The sequence below is a fragment of the Bos grunniens genome, chromosome 20 (genome assembly GCF_055505025.1).
Source record: "Bos grunniens cultivar Pamir isolate PY7600 chromosome 20, Bosgru_T2T1.0, whole genome shotgun sequence".
Lineage (NCBI taxonomy): Eukaryota > Metazoa > Chordata > Mammalia > Artiodactyla > Bovidae > Bos > Bos grunniens.
In genome coordinates, this window is record NC_141184.1 from 43,362,616 (window position 1) to 43,381,308 (window position 18,693).

The 18,693-nt window shown below is 42.0% G+C and overlaps 1 protein-coding gene across 7 annotated transcripts in view; it reads left to right on the forward strand.

The window, feature by feature from the left end:
* The first annotated feature begins 228 nt into the window (after positions 1-228).
* PARP8 (poly(ADP-ribose) polymerase family member 8) overlaps positions 229-18,693 on the forward strand; it is a 198,097-nt gene continuing 179,632 nt past the window's right edge. For 2 of the 7 annotated variants that reach the window (XR_015149248.1, XM_086362570.1), the window contains exons 1-3: positions 229-672; positions 1,697-1,798; positions 2,751-2,805. Coding sequence is in view for 3 of the 7 variants with exons in the window: in XM_086362570.1 (XP_086218696.1) it covers positions 642-672; positions 1,697-1,798; positions 2,751-2,805 (188 nt within the window). In the remaining 4 variants the exon portion in view is untranslated. Of the gene's footprint in view, positions 854-1,013; positions 1,610-1,696; positions 1,799-2,750; positions 2,806-18,693 lie in introns of those variants that run through there. The other 5 variants (XM_086362571.1, XM_086362567.1, XR_015149247.1 and 2 more) reach the window with 5 other exon arrangements.

Consider the following 18,693-nt stretch of genomic DNA (forward strand, 5'->3'; position numbering starts at 1 on the left):
GATGTATTCCAGGCTGTACAACAAATCATTTTGTGTTTTCTTTCTGCAAGACAGAGGAGTTGGGGCATATGATCTCTGGATGCTTTTCTCTCTAGAATCTAAAGACTCCATAAGGGATCACAGCCATTCCTAATTCTCCTAAAGAGCACATAGTCACTGTCAGCATCAGAACTGAACTGATTAAGGGTCTGAGCCAGTTTGACAACTCTTGGGTACTCATAGTGATAAGGAAGCACATTGAAGCTGGACTATCTATAAAGAGGCTGAACTCATTCATGCATTCAGACAGCAAGCATTTTCCCCTCCCCGTTATATTCCAGGCACTGCACCAGGCACTGGGGATGCAGAACCAGGCGAGACATGCACTGCTCAGGGAAGCCGTCCCAGCGGAGAAAAGATTAACAAGCCCGTCCTAGGGCACATGGCAGTACAGAGGCAGGGCAGCTACCTCGGCCCAAGTTGTCCTCAGGCAGAACAGAAAGTGAGGCTCAGAGCACTATCTCAGTTCTAGGCAAGACAACAGGATTGTAGCAGCTTTCTCTTGACTGACTGGCAAAAGGGTGGCATTAAACAACAAGCCAAACAGATATCCATCCTTGACGGAGACCCTGGCACGTGCCAGTTGATTCTGCCAATTTTTCATGGACGGAAAGACCGAGCAGAGCAGAACGGGTGAGTCTCTGCAAGTGGAAGAAGTCTCTCAAAAGGGGTTGTGTTTCCTAAAGGGCGCTCCAGAAGGGCTGTACTACTTTTATCCGGGAGAAAACACTCTGGCAGTGTAGGCACGGGAGGGTGTACGTCTGGAGTCATTTCAAGGCTTTTTCCATCTTGCCTGATGTGACAACAAGGAAGGGTTTGTTCGTTTTATTTATTTATTTCCCATTTTGAACGATTTCGCTTTGCCCCTCTTCCCCCCTTCCAGCCACTCGGGTTTGGGTTTTCCATATGACTCATAATTCCTTCCGAAAGTGGAGTCGAATTCATAAAAGTGGTGGAAGCGCGAAGAGGGGGGCGGGGGACGGGCTAGGAGCCCCAGGGAGTCTTCACTACCGACATTCCCACTCAGCCCCCGGCGCGAGCGGCGGCTGGCCTGGGGAATCCAGCCTGCGCTCTGCCGGCGGGGATACTAGCGAAGCCCGGGCGGCCGGGACCGGGTGACTGGGCGGCGGGCGCGGGAGGGTCGGCGGCCGGCGGCGCTGCAGCAGCTTCGGCACGGCCGCCGCCGCCCGCGGGCGCGAGTGTGCGCGGGTGTGGAAGGCCGGCGTGCGGGCCGCGAGGGGTGTGCGCGCGTGAGGCGGAGCGGGGCTCGCCCCTCGCCGGCGCCCGCCGCCCGGCCGGTGATCGCTCTCCGGCCGTCTCCAGCACCCTCGGCCCCCCCACGGCCGTTGGTCTTGGCGGGGGGAGGGAGAAAGTGAGAGTCGGTGTCATCACCATCCATTGTCAGGAGGGGAAGAAATTGGAATCCAGCAGCGGCGAGCAGCAGCTGGGCGGTCACATCTGGGAATGCAAAGCCGACCTCCCCCGCCTCCTCCTCCGCCACCACCGCCTCCTCTCTCACCCGGGATCACTTCCGAAACCACTTCGCCTTCAGCCCCTGCCTCGGCCAGAGGTTTCATTTTTAACTGAATATTTACGAAAGCTGGAAGCGTGCGAGGGGGTGGGGTGGGGTGGAAAATAGCGGCTGCTTCTTTTCCAGGGATTTATTTAATGGGGATGTGTTCAAGGCAAGAGCGAATTCAGAAGGATATCGACGTCGTGATCCAGAAGTCCAGAGCCGAGAAGGACTGCCTGTTTGCAGGTGAGTTCTCGCCTTTCCAGAGCCTCGGACCCAGCGCCAGCTTCCTCTGTCCGCCCGTCACCCCCTTGCCCAGTTTTCTGGCCGCGAGGTGTGTGGCTGGGGATGGGGGGTGGGTTGCACATCCCCATTCTGGGGTTCATTTGGCAACAGCTGCTGCAGCGGGAGCGGGAGCCAAAAGGGGGAGGGGGCAACAGCCTCTCTCCTTCTCCCCTCCCCCCGGTCTGGGGCGGTCACCAGCTTTGGGGACAGAACCCTGGTGGCCCCGAGCAGGGGTCTAGGCAAGGAGCCGTGCATGGTATTTTTAGTCCCCTGTGGACGCCTGGAGCGTCCGATCCCGCCTCCGGGGTTTCAGCAGCAGCGACCCAGGCGGCTGATAGGACCCGCCGGGTTTGCGCAATGGGCTGAGCGGCGGCAGCCAGGAATGGAGCCCGCTGCGCTGCGCGGCGCTGGCTGGCTGCGCCGGGCGCCGAGGCCCCCCCACGGTGGGCAGCGTTGGGCCGATCTCCGGTCGCTTCGGCTCCCTCTAGTACCTTCGACTGGCAATGTCATGCCCCGGAAAAAGGAGAGATGCCCTAGGTCCCTAAGGCGCCCCGAGCCTCTGCTTGGGGGTCGTCTTTCGTCCATTTTGCTCCCCCTGGAGGGGGACAGGATTTTGCTCCCCGAGCCGACAGCTCAGCGGGGGCCGCTTCCGGCAGCCCGGACCGGGAAATTCCCGCCGTTGCCATGGCACCCGGCACTTGTTGCGGGGGGCGGCCACGCGCGGCACCCGGCTCGGGGTGCGCAGCATCCCCTCCGGCACCGCTCGGAGAGGGGAACTCGGGGTTCTCCAGCTCTCGCCTCCCGCCCAGCCAGGCCTCCCCTTGGCTCTATCAAATAAATAAGGGGTCCGAGTCAGGACTAGGGTTAAAAATCCATTCCAGGAGGTAGCTTTTAACAAGACTTTTCGTTTCAGATTTCAGATACTCAGACTCCACCTTTACTTTCACCTACGTTGGCGGCCCCAAAAGGTATTTATGTGTATAGAGTTGCTTCATTTCCTGTTCACAAGCTGGTGTTTCCTTTGTTCTTAGCGTGTTCCGTGTTCGGGTGTTTTTTTCTTCTTCTCTTTTTGTTGTCGTTTAGCCACGTCCCAAGCCTGAGGTCTCTCGATTTTAAATAGCAGAGGGGAAATAAATAGGTTTGATTCATGTGTTTCTAAGATCACGCCACGGGCCAACAACAGAGCTCTCACACTCTTCGTGCTAAAGATGTTCTACAGTAGTACCTAGCTCTTGAGCCTTTAGGGTTTGACATAGGCGAATGCAAAACCAGAATATTGGGCATAAAAGACATAAGATGTCACAGAATAGTTTGGTCACATGTGATTTTTCTGGTGAGCTAGGGCTGCACATTTCTATGTTTTTTTGTAGGTTACCATAAACATGTAGTCTGCCAATTCTCCATCTTTTTTTATTTTTTTTTTAAAGGAGTCCTATTTTGGTTTTCATAGAAAGAATTTGGAAGTTATATGTAGCTGGAATGTGTAAACTTCTTTCTTGAGGAGGAAGAATGAGAGATGCATATGTTAATACTAAGTTGTTAGCAGTGTGAAGTAAGCCCAAATCCAATTTTGTGTTTACCACTTAGAGATGAAATTAAACCATTAAATATGCCATGCTGTCTTCACTTGTTAAGGTAGAATTTTTACCCTGTTAGACCTTTGGGGACACAGTGGTTTAAAGCAGTGGCCACATCTGAGAACTGTCAGAGATTTAGCTTTGCTGTTAGAACCTGATATTCAATACTGTTTGATCATATTCCAAAATATCTTTTAGCTAATGGAAACATTTAGGAACATATAAATTGCAAAAGAAGCTTTCTTCTGTAAATACATTTTTAAAAAGCTTGGAATTAATGTGAATCTTAAAAATGCTTAGGATTTGTGTTGCAGTGTACATTTCAAAAAAGCTTGCATTGAAATAGTTATCACATTTCCCATAGGCACAATGTACCTAAGTGTCAGGATTGGTATATTGATTTGATTTACTAGTTGAAAATATAGCATATGTAGTATGGACTTTATTAAAATGACAATATTTCTAAATTTTCCATTGTACTGTTGCTTTTGAATAAAAAGAATATATTAGAAGAGATTCAGGCAAATTAGCACTGTTCCTACACTTACTATCTGAAGGATGCTGGTGTATAACTAATAATCGCTTGAATTGTTTTAATAGTTAAAATTATGCTATGCGGCCCACTGAAAACATTTCCTATGCTTCTGGGTTGATACCTGCTTGAGTTGTCTGTTTCACAATTGTGGTTCTCATGAGAGGTGTGGACTGGGAAAGCCCTGGGTAGGCTTTTCGATTAATTAGCTTTATTATTAACAGTAAGATACTTGTTTTGGCCTCAGTTTACTTATCTGTACAAGAAGGGGATGAACCTTACAGTTAATCAGTAAGATCTGTTTGCACTAAGATTCTTTATCAGGAAACTACTGAACTAGTGTTAACACAGTAAGAGGTGGAGAAGTTATAACTGCCTCCAGGAGCAAGGCCTGGAGATTGGGATGGATAATTGCGATAACATCAGTTTTCAGTGTAGGAACAAACACCATGGCTGCTCGTAAAGTAAGAAAACACCATGGCTGCTCGTAAAGTAAGAGATGTTTCCTCATCTATGTTATCCTCCTAAAGGATAGTTTTTTCCTTGCTTCCTGATTTAAATAACAGTTCACTTGCATTTGTAATGTGGAATAGTCTGCTTTTTAAAGACTGTTGTGAATTGTTGCTGTGATTGCTTTGTCCTTCCAAAAGCTTGCTCTATAAACCAACGTATAAAAGATTGTTTTAGTACTGTAATAATAATACCTTTAATATTACCCCTTTATGGGTTTGTAGCTAATGGCAGAAAATAAATTTTCTGAAAGAAAAAAAATTGTTTGCATGAACTACATTGTCTATATTAGAATTTGATACTTGTTAGTATTTCTCATTGCTGTGTGTCATCAGGTATTTAAAAATGAAATAATCCTTTGCTTTGATTTAAAATGCTTATCGACTTACTATATTCAGTTGATAGTGTCATTTTGGATTGTTGTTGTTCAGTTCCCAAGTCGTGTCCAATTCTTTGCGACCCCATGGATTGCAGCTTGCCAGGCTTCCCTGTCCTTCACTATCAAACTCATGTTGGTTAAGTTGGTGATGCCATCCAGCCATCTCATCCTCTGTCACCCCTGTCTCCTGCCTTCACTATTTCCCAGCATCAAGGTTTTTTTCCAATGAGTTGGCTCTTCACATTAGGTGGCCAGAGTATTAGAGCTCCAACTTCAGCATAAATCCTTCCAATGAGTATTCAGAGTTGATTCCCTTTGGACTGACTGGGTTTGATCTCCTTGCTGTCCAAGAGACTCTCAAGAGTCTTTTCCAGCACCACAATGTGAAAGCATCAGTTCCTTGGTGCTCAGTCATTTCCTGTAAACTAGACTTATTTTCCTGATTAAAGGAAGGTGGAGATCTTCTGGAGAGATAGTCCATGTTTATCTTGAATTATACTGTGCTATCATTTCATCTAAACCATTGAAAACATTTATGTTCAAGAAATGATTTCAAAAATAATTTTCAGTTTCAGGTTATATATAAAACTTAATCTGCTGTTTCCTCTCTGACACTGTCCAAGAATAGTTACACTTTGTTCTGAGGCAGAAGTTGATTTTATATGTTACTCTTCAAAAAAGAAATAATACTGAAAATTTTTTTCATATAATTTTGTGTGTGTGTGTGTTTCTGTGGATAAGAGGACATGCCAAGAGGCCAGCGTGTCAGGGCTGGCCATCGGCCTAGTAGGTTGGCCTTTCATTTAGAGGTTGTGAGAGGGGCAGAGTGCCTTTTACATTTGCCCTTCTATCTGCGTGGACTTCAGGTGAGGTTTGAAGGGGAGCAGATAGTCAGCTAGAAGACTTTGTTCACTTGCTTTTCCCTCGTGGGAAGATTCATGGAATTATTATCCCCAGCTTTGTATTTGGAAACTTGAGGCTCAGAGAGTTTAGAGAACCGGTTCAGATTTGCTCAGTTAATGACGGAGCTTCCACGTAAAGCCAGTTCTGTCACACTTCTGAGACCTGGCCTCTTTTCTATACACTAGTGTTCCCAGCCTCTTTGAACAATCTCTTGAGACTCTTGAACATCAAAAAAATGATGCAGCCGTTTACCTGAGAGTTGTAGTTTTTGCATCATTTGATTGAGAAACAATGAGAAAAGAAGTGTTAAATGTTAAGAATTGATTATTAATGCAATCTACATATGCTTGAAAACTTGGGGTATACATATATCGGGCAAGGTTAATTCATTGTAGCACTGATCCTTACAATGCTTCTGATTCCTGGCCTCCTGGGAAGAACTCCACAGTCGTCGGTAGTCCTGGGCCTGCTGTGGGCTCCTCCCGAATGCTGCCTCGCTATTTCACGGGTGTGCTAAAAACTATAAACCAGGAGCCTCTATTGTATACAGTTTGTAAGCTGATGCAAATTCACTCCTTCCCTATACTTTGTCATGCTGTTTGTTTACTTTTTTCTTTCTCCCTTATGGTTGGTAGTAAACTTAAGACCAGAGATTTGGGGCTCCTGTCCTTCACCTCACTTGCAGTTAGTTGTACAGTCAGTGGTAGAAGAAACAGAAGGGGCCAAATGAGTGGGGACAGCTGCTGAGAGGCTGGGGAAGCAGGCTGAGTACTTGGGGCCAGAGGTTAAAGATAGAGAGTAGGGGGAGCCCTGAAGGAGCCTGGTCATGGACCCTGGTAGGATTCCCTGACTGAGCTTTTAGCAAGGAAGGTATTGTGAAGATATACCTGAGGTTTTAAATGTTGATTGTTTAAGAAAAGAAAATGGAAAAAGAGATGTCAAAAATAAAATTAAATTAAAAACCACATGATTTCTCCGTCTTCTATTAACATTAGCATTTATTCTCTCAGAATTTTTCTGTGTCTGTCTGCATATAAAATGTACACATCCAAAGACTGTTGTTATCCTCTCGAGACCTCACTGTTTTTCACCCAAGAATATAACATTAATGTCTTTCTTTTAGAAAGGATATGAGAGTAAAGAAATACTTAATTAGGAATTTTCCAGTCAAGGAGTGTGCATGATAAGAAATCTAATATTTATTTTACAAATTATTAATAAATTAGAAATTTAATGTTCGGTGGAATGTTCAGAGTTGCCTGTGAGTTTACACCCTTTATTGTGTGTCCGCAGCTTTACTTTTTTGAAGTAAGTAATTTTATTTTTGGCTGTGCCGGGTGTACATTCCTTTGCCTAGACTTTGTCTAGTTGCAGTGAGCGTGGGGCCACGCGTCCTTGAGGTGCACAGGTTTCTCACTGCGTGGCTTGTCTTGTCCTGAACAGGCTCTAGGTGCACAGACTTCAGTAGTTGCAGCGTGCAGCCTCAGGAGTTGGGGCTCCTGGGCTCTAGAGTGCACTGGGCTTAGTTGCTCTGCAGCATGTGGGAACTTCCTGGGCCAGGGATCACACGGGTGACCCCTTCATTGGCAGGTGGATTCTTATCCACTGCCCCATCAGGGAAGTAAGTCCCAGATTGACAGGTCTTCTGGCTGGTGGAAAGCAATTTCCTAACCCAAGTGACCAGGTATAGGGATACTCAGATAGTTCAAAAAGCCCCCAATCTGGTGATATCACTCAGGAATGGAATTTCTTATGAATCCAGAAGTTGCTTACTCAAGTTATAAGCCCTATTCTCTGACCTGTTCAAATATTTCCAGAAGACAGATAATGCAGTTTATTAGGATAATAGAGAGTTATGGGGGCTGTGGTACACTGGAGAGTTTGTTTTTTTCAGAGTATTTATTTCAGTTACAAAAATCAACACCACTCTGGTGGTCGACCACATCTTCTGGGGATCCTAGTCTGCTGGGGCTCCCATTGCCCAGTCCTTTACTGATGGGATGCTATGGAAAGAGGCAATCCAGTTGACTGCTAAAGTGCATTTGTTTTCTTTTGAGTTTCCTAGAAAGGAGGTGTGTACATGTGTGCAGGAGTTGGGGAACTGGGAGGGTGGAGAAGTAATTCCAGCATCTCAAAAAAGACTCATCAATTTTCACTATGCAAAAAGTACACTAAAATTTTGGAATATGTAATTATTTTGAAACCTTCAAGAGCTCCTGAAGGTGTCAGAATGAAAAGAATGATCATTTTTTTAAAAAATTAAAAAAATTAGAATGCTTTCCTTACCAATGGGGACCTGTTTTCCATAATTTTTGATTATATCAATTATTACCCAAAATGATATTTTTTTTAAAAGTGTGTTTGCTGGAGCCCTGGGAACCTGCCTTGGAGGTTTGGGGTGACTGGTGGAAGGGAGTGTGAAGGAAGCTGAATGAGTGAGAGCCAGGCTTTCACATCCCTTTGTAAATTACAGCTGCTCTATCTAGCTTTTTCTGTTCCGGTATAACATTTTCTTTGAAAAATGTTTCATTGGTAAATGAGTTTTAAAACCATTGACCTAAAGTAACCACCAATTTAACACAAGTTTATTGTACCTTATATATTAAAAAAAATTAAACTCCATTTATTTCATGGATTAAAATAATACTGCTAATGATATTTATTGGGCATGGTCTCACCTACCTTACATCCTGTATTTGCAACAAAGAAGACCAATAGGTATTTTGTCAGCTGTTGTACATTTTATAGCTAAAGAAACTGTTGGGTAGTTTAAATAGTTTATGGTTAGTAAGAAGCTGAGTAGGGATATACTGCAGTATAAGTCAGTGTTTTTGTGAGGTTTTAAGGGGCATGGGTTGAACTGGCCTGACTAGAATAGCTGGGAATGTTTGGGCCTGGGCAGGGATTGCTTTTGCTGGTAGAATGTCTGCCAGGGGCAGTACTGAAAATCTATTGCTTGACAGGGCAAGTGCCCGAGCCCAACGCTAAGCAGTAATGGTAGGAAACTTATCTACATAGACTGTGGAATTCTTGTGCAAATATTGGGCCCATCCAATTTAAATTCCCCATCATCTCTTTCTGCAGCATTGGGGAAAAAAGAAAAAAAAAAGGCATAAAAGTGAAATTTCATCAGTCTGAAAAATATTTTGTAATTCTCTGCACACATTTGCTTTTGGATGGGTTGTGCTGTAATAGATAAGTATTGCTCTAGGACAGCTGTCACTGACTTAGTAGGGAATTTTAATCAAGTTATTGATACGTAACCTTTCTTTTTTTCATTCTCTAAATTTCTGCAATCCTGTCTCCCATGTGCCCCCAGGAAAGACTAATCAAAATATGTTTTTATTAATAAGACTTGTCATTCTTGTCTTATTGTGATCATACTTCAGGTTTTCTGTTCAGTTATCTCACTTCATTGCTGGGCAGTTCAACCCAACACATGGAAACATTTCCTCCTTTGAAGAAGCTTCTCTTCCCAGCCTTTCCCCTAGTCAGCTTGACATCATTTGAGCCTGGTGTGGGGAACCTCAGTCTCAGGTTTCATGTATCCCACCTTCTTCACCTTCTAAGCTCCACCAGCTCTTACTTTGAAATCATTGTTGGCACCTTCATCGCTCCCCATGTCTACACTTGGTCTGGGTCCTGATAACCCTGACTTAGGTCAGTCACTTTGAACCAAGTGACTTAAAATACTCGATTAACAGCTACTCACCCATCCAGTTCATTTATACCTGAACTCTTTAACTATGTATTTAATCAAAGCACTTACCTGCTCAGAAGCTTTCAAATGCAACCAAGATTTTCTCCAGATTAAATTTAATTCCCATTCTTGACTCTCAAAAGTGACCTTTCCCATCCATTCATATATGTTTCTCAGCCTTCCAAATGCTAACTCACTGCTGTTTATTTATTGACCTCATCTCTCTAATTAGCAACAGTTTGTATGAACTCAGTGCATTAAGCATATACGGCTCTTCAAGGTTTATTGATAGATAACATCTGTGTTGCATAATATTCTTGGTTTGGCTATCAAGATCATGGTTTTTATTATCACAAAGACTGATTGATTTCATCTTTCCTTTGACCACAAGTGGCATGTCTGTGAAAATATGTAATGTGTTCACACAGAAGAGGATAGAGGGAGACCCCGAGTGGAACAAGTTGAGATTGAGAAGACAAAAATGAAACCTGAGGAGGGTGGGTGGGATGAGAAAATAAACAGGTCAGTCCCTATACTGAATAACAACAGCTGGTCTCATTTGTAGTTTATTTGCATCTTGGTGACATCCGGTTTGTGGCTGACACCTTCTTGGTATTAAATGGAGGATGCAAATGATTCAGTGTTAAATTTAAAAGGAAGACATTCACATAAGCCTTTGAGCAGTCAGATCATTTTTCCTTATACTGAAATTAGCAACCAAGATAGCTTCTTTCTGAACATTTTGAAATGTAGGTTGGAAAGACCTTCCCAATGGCCTGAAAGTATTCTTAGGATTTGTTAACCAACTCTGAAGTGCTGTAGTTATTTGCATTTTCATCACTGTTTTGTTTAAAAAACAAATACAGGTTGTTATTAGCCAAGATTTAGTTGTAAAATATTTCCTGTGTTTGAAGTAGAGAATTGAGCCAGAGACTAATATAACTAGTTTACATTTGCTAGACTTTCATATCTATGCAGAAAAAAAAATCAGGCAAAATTGGAAAACAACAGACCAAAATACTATTAAGGATAGAGCTGTATAAAAGAAATAATAATAAGTTGAATAAAATAAGTCACACAAATAAAATCAGTACTTTGTTTAAGAACTAGAACTCGTTTTAGCATAGTGTCCAGAGTATAGTATTTCCTAATATTTCTTAAATGATAATAATATTTTTCCTATGTGGTAGCATTTCCCAAACTGTTTAATTAGCTGTTAGATATGTAGCCAAATATGTCTGGGAAATGCTTAGTTAAACAATATTAAAAAATTTTAATGGTTGTCTTCTTAGAGGCTTTTATATATTAGTGTGCATTATGCATACCCAAGAGGTGAATTAACTATTCAGGGTTTTTCAGACTTATTTGATTACAGATCTGGAACATCTCAAGAGAGCTGTTTTGTGGAAAACACTTTGGCAAACTCTGAGTCCTATTCATTAAAAAGTTTTTGAGTAAACAACAGTATAATATAAATGGAAATTGCCGATTCACACTGAGCCCCAAAGAATTTATTTGCAGTCATTTTTACAGAATTTGCTTTATGACAGGGAAAGTCTTAGTTAAAGGCACTTGGCATTTCATGCCACCAACATTTCTACATGAGGACTTCTTTTTCTGGGCTGCTCACTCTCTCCTTGGTTGTATTGAAGTCATTTATAATGAGAGCTCTCATCTATTCTTCTTTATGAAAGCACTGAAGTTAGCAGGGCCCTCTCTGGCACATGATTAGAAGTCAGCCTTTTAAGGACACGTTAGAGGTAGATAATGATCCTGTGCAGCAGAAGGACTCGTTATGTCCTCTTAGATTCTGCCACTCTGACTGCAGTAGAGCTTCTTAGTGAGCCATCTTTGATGGAATATATATTTTGGGAGAAGTTGGTGGTGAGAGAAGACTAGAATTTATCTAAATGTTTCATTTCTTTGACAAATTACATTTAATAAATCAATGAAGGTATCTATTTTGTAAAATCATTTTCCTCCCAGTGACTATATGAGAAAATTACTTGAAGGAGTTTTCAAACATTTCTCAGAATTTTTTCAACACTAGCCTGGAAATAAACTCTCTCTTCTTTAAAGAGCATTAGTCGTTAAACTTCAGGCAGCCACACATTACTTTGGGCTTCCCAGGTGGTGCTTGTGGTAAAGAATCCACCTGCCAATTTAGGAGATGCCTGAGACAAGGATTCAATCCCTGGGTCAGGACAATCTCCTGGAGGAGGGCATGGCAGCCCACTCCAGTATTCTTGCTTATAGAATCCCATGGATACAGGAGCCTGGCAAGCTACAGTCCATAGGGTCGTGAAGACTTGGACACAATTGAAATGACTTAGCATGCACACATGTTACTTGTGCTAACATATGTGTGGAGAATGAATTGTCTGCTTTAAAGTGCACTCCTGGGGACAGAGGGTCAGAGTATTCAGAGTGTTCTGTATTCAGAGTGATTCATGTTAACATTTGATGTTTTTTTCTGTACTAACTACTGTTGTGATTCAGTGGAACCTCACACATACTGAGAATCTAGTTCTAGGTTTCTCACTTGGAAGTTAGTGTGTAAAATGTTAACATTGAATTTGTAACTGTGACAATACATTTATTCACCTACATGTATTTGTATCAGTGATCTTCTTCAGAACAAAGTCATCCATATTAGCATGTGGGAGACCTAAGCAGAAGGCTAAAATCTGCTTCCTGGATAAAAGCTGGTGCAGTCATCCTTTCTCATTAAAATGCACCACAGCTAGATATGCAGCAGGAAAAATACAGGCCCTCCAGCTGAAAAGCAGTCATCGCTTTATTATTACTACAGAATTTGATATGATGTCTATAGTGATTGGTGGTGGTGGTTTAGTTGCTTTGTCCTGTCTGACGCTTGCTACCCCATGGACTATAGCCCGCCAGGCTCCTCTATCCGTGGGATTTCCTAGGCAGGAATACTGGAGTGGGTTGCCATTTCATTTTTAGCTAACGAAGAAAGATGTTTGAATAGTTCACTGCGAGCCACATTCTTTCTTGATTCTTCTTGGATCAGCCGATCCTTCTGGGAAAACTAGCCTAGAACAGTAAATTCAGTGAGTTTCAATTAAATGATTTCAATCAGAATTGCATATTCTTCACTGAGTTTATCCCCCCACTGATGAAACTTTGGCCAAGAAAGCTTTTAAACTTAATTTTTTGAAATCATACTAGTTTGATTTCATTTGTGCTTTCTATGTTGACTTCCTATGTCATTAATTTAAAATTTCCAGTATCAATTCTCGATGTCCAATATATACAAAATTCTTTCTAGCTGTAAGTAATTGATAGGGAAAAATCTACTTAGGGCAATAGTTTCATAAAAAAGTTTTTTAAAAGAAATGTTGACATTTTTCAGTCTTTGGATTATTCTGGGAAATGTTACATTTCAAATGTACTTTGAAATCAGAATTCAGGTGCTTAATACTTCACAGCTATTAGAACGGCCAAAATCCAGATCACTGAAAGCACCAAATGCTGTTGGAGATGTGGAGCGATAGGAACTGCTGGTGGGAAAGCCAAGTGTATGTTAACCACTTTGGAAGACTGCTTACATAGATAGTTTCTTGTAAAACTAAACCTACTCTGACCTGTGATTCAGCAGTCACACTCGTTGGTAGTTACCCAAAAGATTTGAAAAATGAATGTCCACATGAAAATCTGCACATGATGTTTGCAGCAATTTTACTCAAAATGGTCAAATCCTGGATATAACCAACATGTCCTTCAGATGGTGGATGGATAAGTAAACAGTGGTATATCCAGACATGGATTGTTTTTTAGTGCTAAAAAGAAATGAGCTATCAGGCCATAAAAAGACATGAAGTGAAGTTGCTCAGTCATGTCCTACTCTTTGTGACCCCATAGACTGTAGCCTACCAGGCTCCTCCGTCTATGGGATTTTCCAGGCGAGAATACTGGAGTGGTTTGCCATTTCCTTCTCCAGGAGATCTTTCCGACCTGGGGACTGAACCCAGGTCTCCTGCATTATAGGCAGATGCTTTACCGTCTGAACCACCAGAGAGGTCCAAAACAAAAAGACGTGGAGGAAACTTAAGTGCATTCTGCTAAGTAAAAAAGCCGATCTGAAGGGCTGTGTACTATGTGGTTCCAACTACATGACGTTCTGGAAGAGACAAAACTATGGAGATAGTAAAAGGATCAGTGGTTGCCGGGAGTTAAAGGAGAAGGAATGGCGAAATACGTAGAACAGAGAATTTTTAGGATATTGAAACTGTTCCATGTGATACTGTATGAGTGCATATATGTCACTGTGCATTTTTGTAAATCCATAAAATGTACAACATGCAGAGTGAACTCTAAAAATAAACTGTAGATTCTGGATAATATTGATGTGTAGTATACGTTCCTCGTTAGTGATAAATATACTGCTCTGGTGGGGAATGTTGGTGATGGGAGAGGCAGTGCTTGTGTTGAGTGTCAAGGGTCTTTGGACTTCCCTGGTGGCTCGCATGGTAAAGAATCCATCTGCGACGCAGGAGACTCAGGTTTGATTCCCCGGTCAGAAAGATCCTCTGGAGAAGGGGATGGCTACCCACTCCAGTATTCTTGCCTGGAGAATCCCATAGACAGAGGAGCCTGGTGGGCTACAGTCCATGGGGTTGCAAAGAGTCAGGTAGTGACTGAGTGACTAACACTTTCACACACTTTTCATGAGGAATCTCTATATTCTGCTCAGTTTTGCTGTGAATCTAAAACAGCTCTAAAACAAAAAGTCTGTTTAAAAAAATTGCCAGAGGTGAAAAAAGTAGGTACTTGCCAAAACTTTTCCAACTTATGATTCAGATCTATAGAAAGTTTAAGGATTTCTTTCTGTATTATACAGATATATAAATTTAAATCAGGAAAGTATAAAATTAGCTATTTAGTTTTACTAAATAAAAGTGTCTTGGCACAAAACTGAAATGGGTAACCTGTGTTATGGTTTTAGCATTTAGCTAATTTTGTAAAAGGAAATCAGTTTTAAATTAGAGATCAGTTTTATTCAAATAGAAATTATAAAACTATACTAAATAATAAGTATTTTGTATTCCAGGAGATATCAGTAACTATTACAGATTTTCTTTGCCTCCAGAATTTTAGTCACCATGTGCTGTATTGTGTTTAGTCGCTCAGTCGTGTTCGACTCTTTGCGACACTATGGACTGTAGCCCGCCAGGCTCCTCTGGGGATTCTCCGGGCAAGAATTATCGGAGTGGGTTGCCATGCCCTCTTTCAGGGGATCTTCCACCCTAGGGATTGAACCTAGGTCTCCCTCATTGGAGGCGGATTCTTTACCATCAGAGCCTCCAGAAAAGCCCTTAGTCACCATAGAAATCCAATATTGATAATGCCAGCGTATTTCTCAAAACCAAGTAGAACTTGGTGCTATCAGGTATTTCTGTGGCTGAATACTGAACTTAAACATAACATATGTTTGAAACATTTCTCTCTTGCACACACATGCACATATGCACAAACCTGCAAAACCCTGAAATGACAGTGCATTTTAAGCTTTCCCCCTCAACATATAAAGATAACATTCTGAAGTACATTTGCAGACATTAAGAAAATAAGCTGCCTATTTCATTCTCTCACATACACACGTCCGCATATGGTTCTCAAAGATTGGAGGCACAGAGAATTGAATTACTTTGAAAAATTTTTTTTAGTGGGGAGGGATAGGTAAGCAAGGAGTCTCATAAAATCTTTAAAAGTTTTGGTACCACATTATAGCTTTTAGAACCACCACAAACATACATAAAGTTCTTAATGATTATAAGTTTTACTGTGTTTACAAATTAATTTTAGTCTAAATATTCAGAGAGTATGAAATTGTATTTTATATTTTTTGAAGAAAATACTGCAAATGTAGGTTAACTGATAGTTATTTCACAATTCTTTATAACCTGTAACATTACAGCATGGTATAGCACAATTAATTTGGATTATTTTAATCAACCAGTTAAATGAATTAACTTCTCAAAGTCTGGATTTTATCATCTATGAAATGGCAGTAGTTATACTGCAGGGTTTGGAGGACTGAACTACATAATAGGTTTGGAAAAGTGTGTTGTTAGTTGTTCAGTCGTGTCTGATTTTTTGCGACCCCGACCCCTTGGACTGTAGCTTGCCAGGCTCCTCTGTCCATGGGATATCGCGGGCGAGAATACTGGAGTGGGTTACCATTTCCTTTTCCAGGGGGTTTTCATGACCTGGGGCTCCAAACTTGGGTCTGCGGCATTGGCAGGCAGATTCTTTACCATCTGAACCAGCAGGGAAGCCCAGTAAGTTTGATAGGGAGACCTGAAGACTGTTCTTCGGCTTTGTGGTTTCCTAGAAGGAATAATAGGACTCAAAAGCTGTTAAACTCACTGTTATATTTTATTCTAACAAAAGGATACAGATTAAAATCAACAAAGGGCCCAGGCTCTCTGGGCAAAGTCTAAGAGAAACCAGCACAAGTTCCCAAGTGTCTGGTCAGTAGCGTCACATGGACACGTTTGCTCTTCCCCACCATGATGTGTGATAACACATGCAGGGTATCGCCAACCAGTGAAATTCCCCTGAGTCTTGGTGTCCAGAGCTTTTATTAGGGGTCAGTCACAGGCATGATGGGGAAGTCATGGCAACCCACTCCAGTATTTTTGCCACAGACAGAGGAGCCTGGGGTCTCAAAAGAGTTGGACACGACTAAGCAACTAAGCACACAGGCATGATGCCCCTTTGTGACTGACCTCAGCTATTTAAATTCCAGCCACAAAGCAAAAAAACATTTGTTGGCATAACTGTCTGAGCAAATCCAAGACCACAGGCCTACAGGAACATCTTTGTCAGGTAGAAGATTCATTCCAAGGGCTCCAAGCTCATTTCCTAGGAACTGGCCAAGGGCCAGTCCTAAAGACAGACTTTTCCTGGGAATGTGCAGGGTTTGAACGGCCAGGGCCCGAGTTAACCCTTTCCTGCTGTGTCCAACACAAGACTTGAAAGAGAAGGCAATACTTGTAATTATTCATAGCACTAGCCCTGATTCTGCTTCCCTAGTGGCTCAGTGGTACAGAATTCTTTGCCTGACAGTGCAGGAGACAATCGTTCGATCCCTGGGTCAGAAAGATCTCCTGGAGAAGGAAATGGCAACCCACTCCCACTCCAGTATTCTTGCCTGAAGAATTCCATGGACCGAGGAACCTGGCAGGCTATATAGTCCGTGGGGTTGTAAAGAGTCAGACATGACTTAGTGACTGAAACAACAACAGCAACAAACCCGATGCTAATTCCTAGAGTCTAGACCCCAGGAGCAGGCAGAATAAGGGGAGAAATGCCCTATTTGGGGTAGGACAGTTGCCCTGATTGATTTGGAAATACAAAATTTTCTCAGTTTAGAAAGGCATTAATTTGCAAGGTGTACTATCATTGAATAACAACTTCTAATGAAAACTGTATTAAGTATACACCAAAGTTAAAAAGATAGCCACAGCATACGTTCACTTATATAACTGCATGCTATTCTTTTTTTTTTTCCAGTGTCTCAAAATTAAAGTGTAGACCTTTGTCATTTTTAGAGTCTGAAGATTCTCTGGAATCACTGGCTGTTGTCATGTCACTGCAGTATTCCAGTGATATTGACTTGCTTTCCCCAAGTTCTGGGTTCCTCATCTTCACCTATAACTTTAGAATAGTTAGGCCTCCTTTTCTTTTAATTTGAAAAATGACAGGTTTTTGTCTACGTTTCTTATTTGCTTTACCTTGTATTTTTTCCCTTTCTCTCATCGAGTCGTGTAATTGTGAAAATTACACAACTCTGGAAAATTAGTTAAAGTATGTTTTAGAGTCACTACCAGAGCCCTCCTCTTGGCAGGTCCCTCCTACTGTCCTAGCCTCCCCCATCCGTAGAATGTCTTCATATATTCTGATACATTTGGCACTTTCCCCTGACTTTTCTGGCAGTGTCTGACCTGTAGTGTGACTGTCTCCATAGGGGGAAAAAATTATTTTAAGGCTGTGTCATAGCTTTATGCAACAGGCACATGGTGATTCTAACACAAGTGACCCAGGGGTGACAATCAAATGAGGTGAAATGTTCTGTTGAGGTCTGAGTTCTCTCTTGCTAACATTGGCAGGTAAATGTCGCAACTACTTCCTGCATAGTAGTTAAGAAGTTTATCCTTTGATATATTAGTGATAATAAGTTAGAAACATGAATCTTATAATCAGGGAAATCCAATAAAAAAAACAAAGACTTACTGAGCCAGTAATTTGAGATAGGCAAATAATTCCTAATTTCTGCTTCTGAATTGCCTCTTACATTTTGGTCCCAAGCAGATTTCTCATTCATATCATGTCCTTTACATGCTGGAGAAGCTGTTTGAAGAAACAGGTGACTGGAATAACTTTATGCATTCTGATAGCCTAGACATTAACATGCTTAATTGAAGTATCTGTTTGATAATTTAAATTAATTTGAAGCAATGTAATGAAGGGATTTTTCAGATTTTGTAGAGAGGCTAATTTAGGGACCAAATATTCATCACTAGGCTGACTGCCTCTGTCTCCTCCATTACCCTGCATCATTGCCCCTTGTTCTTATTTTTCACAGCACCCTCCCGCCTGCTTCCCACACGCTATGCGCTGTTTTTTAATTTTATTTTTGGACAATGACTCTCTAGGCTGTTAGGGCTTCCTGGATGGCTCAGCCATAAAGAATCCACCAGCAGTGCAGGAGACGCAGGTGTGATCCCTGGGCCGGGAAGATCCCCCGCAGGAGGAAATGGCAACCCACACCTGAATTCTTGCCTGGAAAATCCCATGGACAGAGGAGCTTGGCGGGCTCCAGTCCAAAATGTTGCAAAACATTGAACACAACTGAATGACTGAGTATACATGTATGCACTCGAGACTCTGGGAGCTGATACGCCAGGCAAAGTGGGAAATGGGAAGGGTGAATAATCATAGAGGTCATTAGTAAACCATCTGTATTCTTGCTGCTCCTCCATTCACTCTGTCCGCTTCTCTCTGTGTGCATGTCTATTTCAATATACATTTTACATGCAGAAATCTACAGTTTTTTAAGAGCAACTGTTATCACAGTTAAAACCTGGGGAAATTGATTTTCTTAAGGGAAATACCAATTGGCAAATAAAATTAGTTGATTTTTTTCCCCTCTTGAAACTTACTTAAGTGTATTGATCAAATACACTCTGAAGAAAAACATCGCTGTCTCATAAAATATGTTTCACT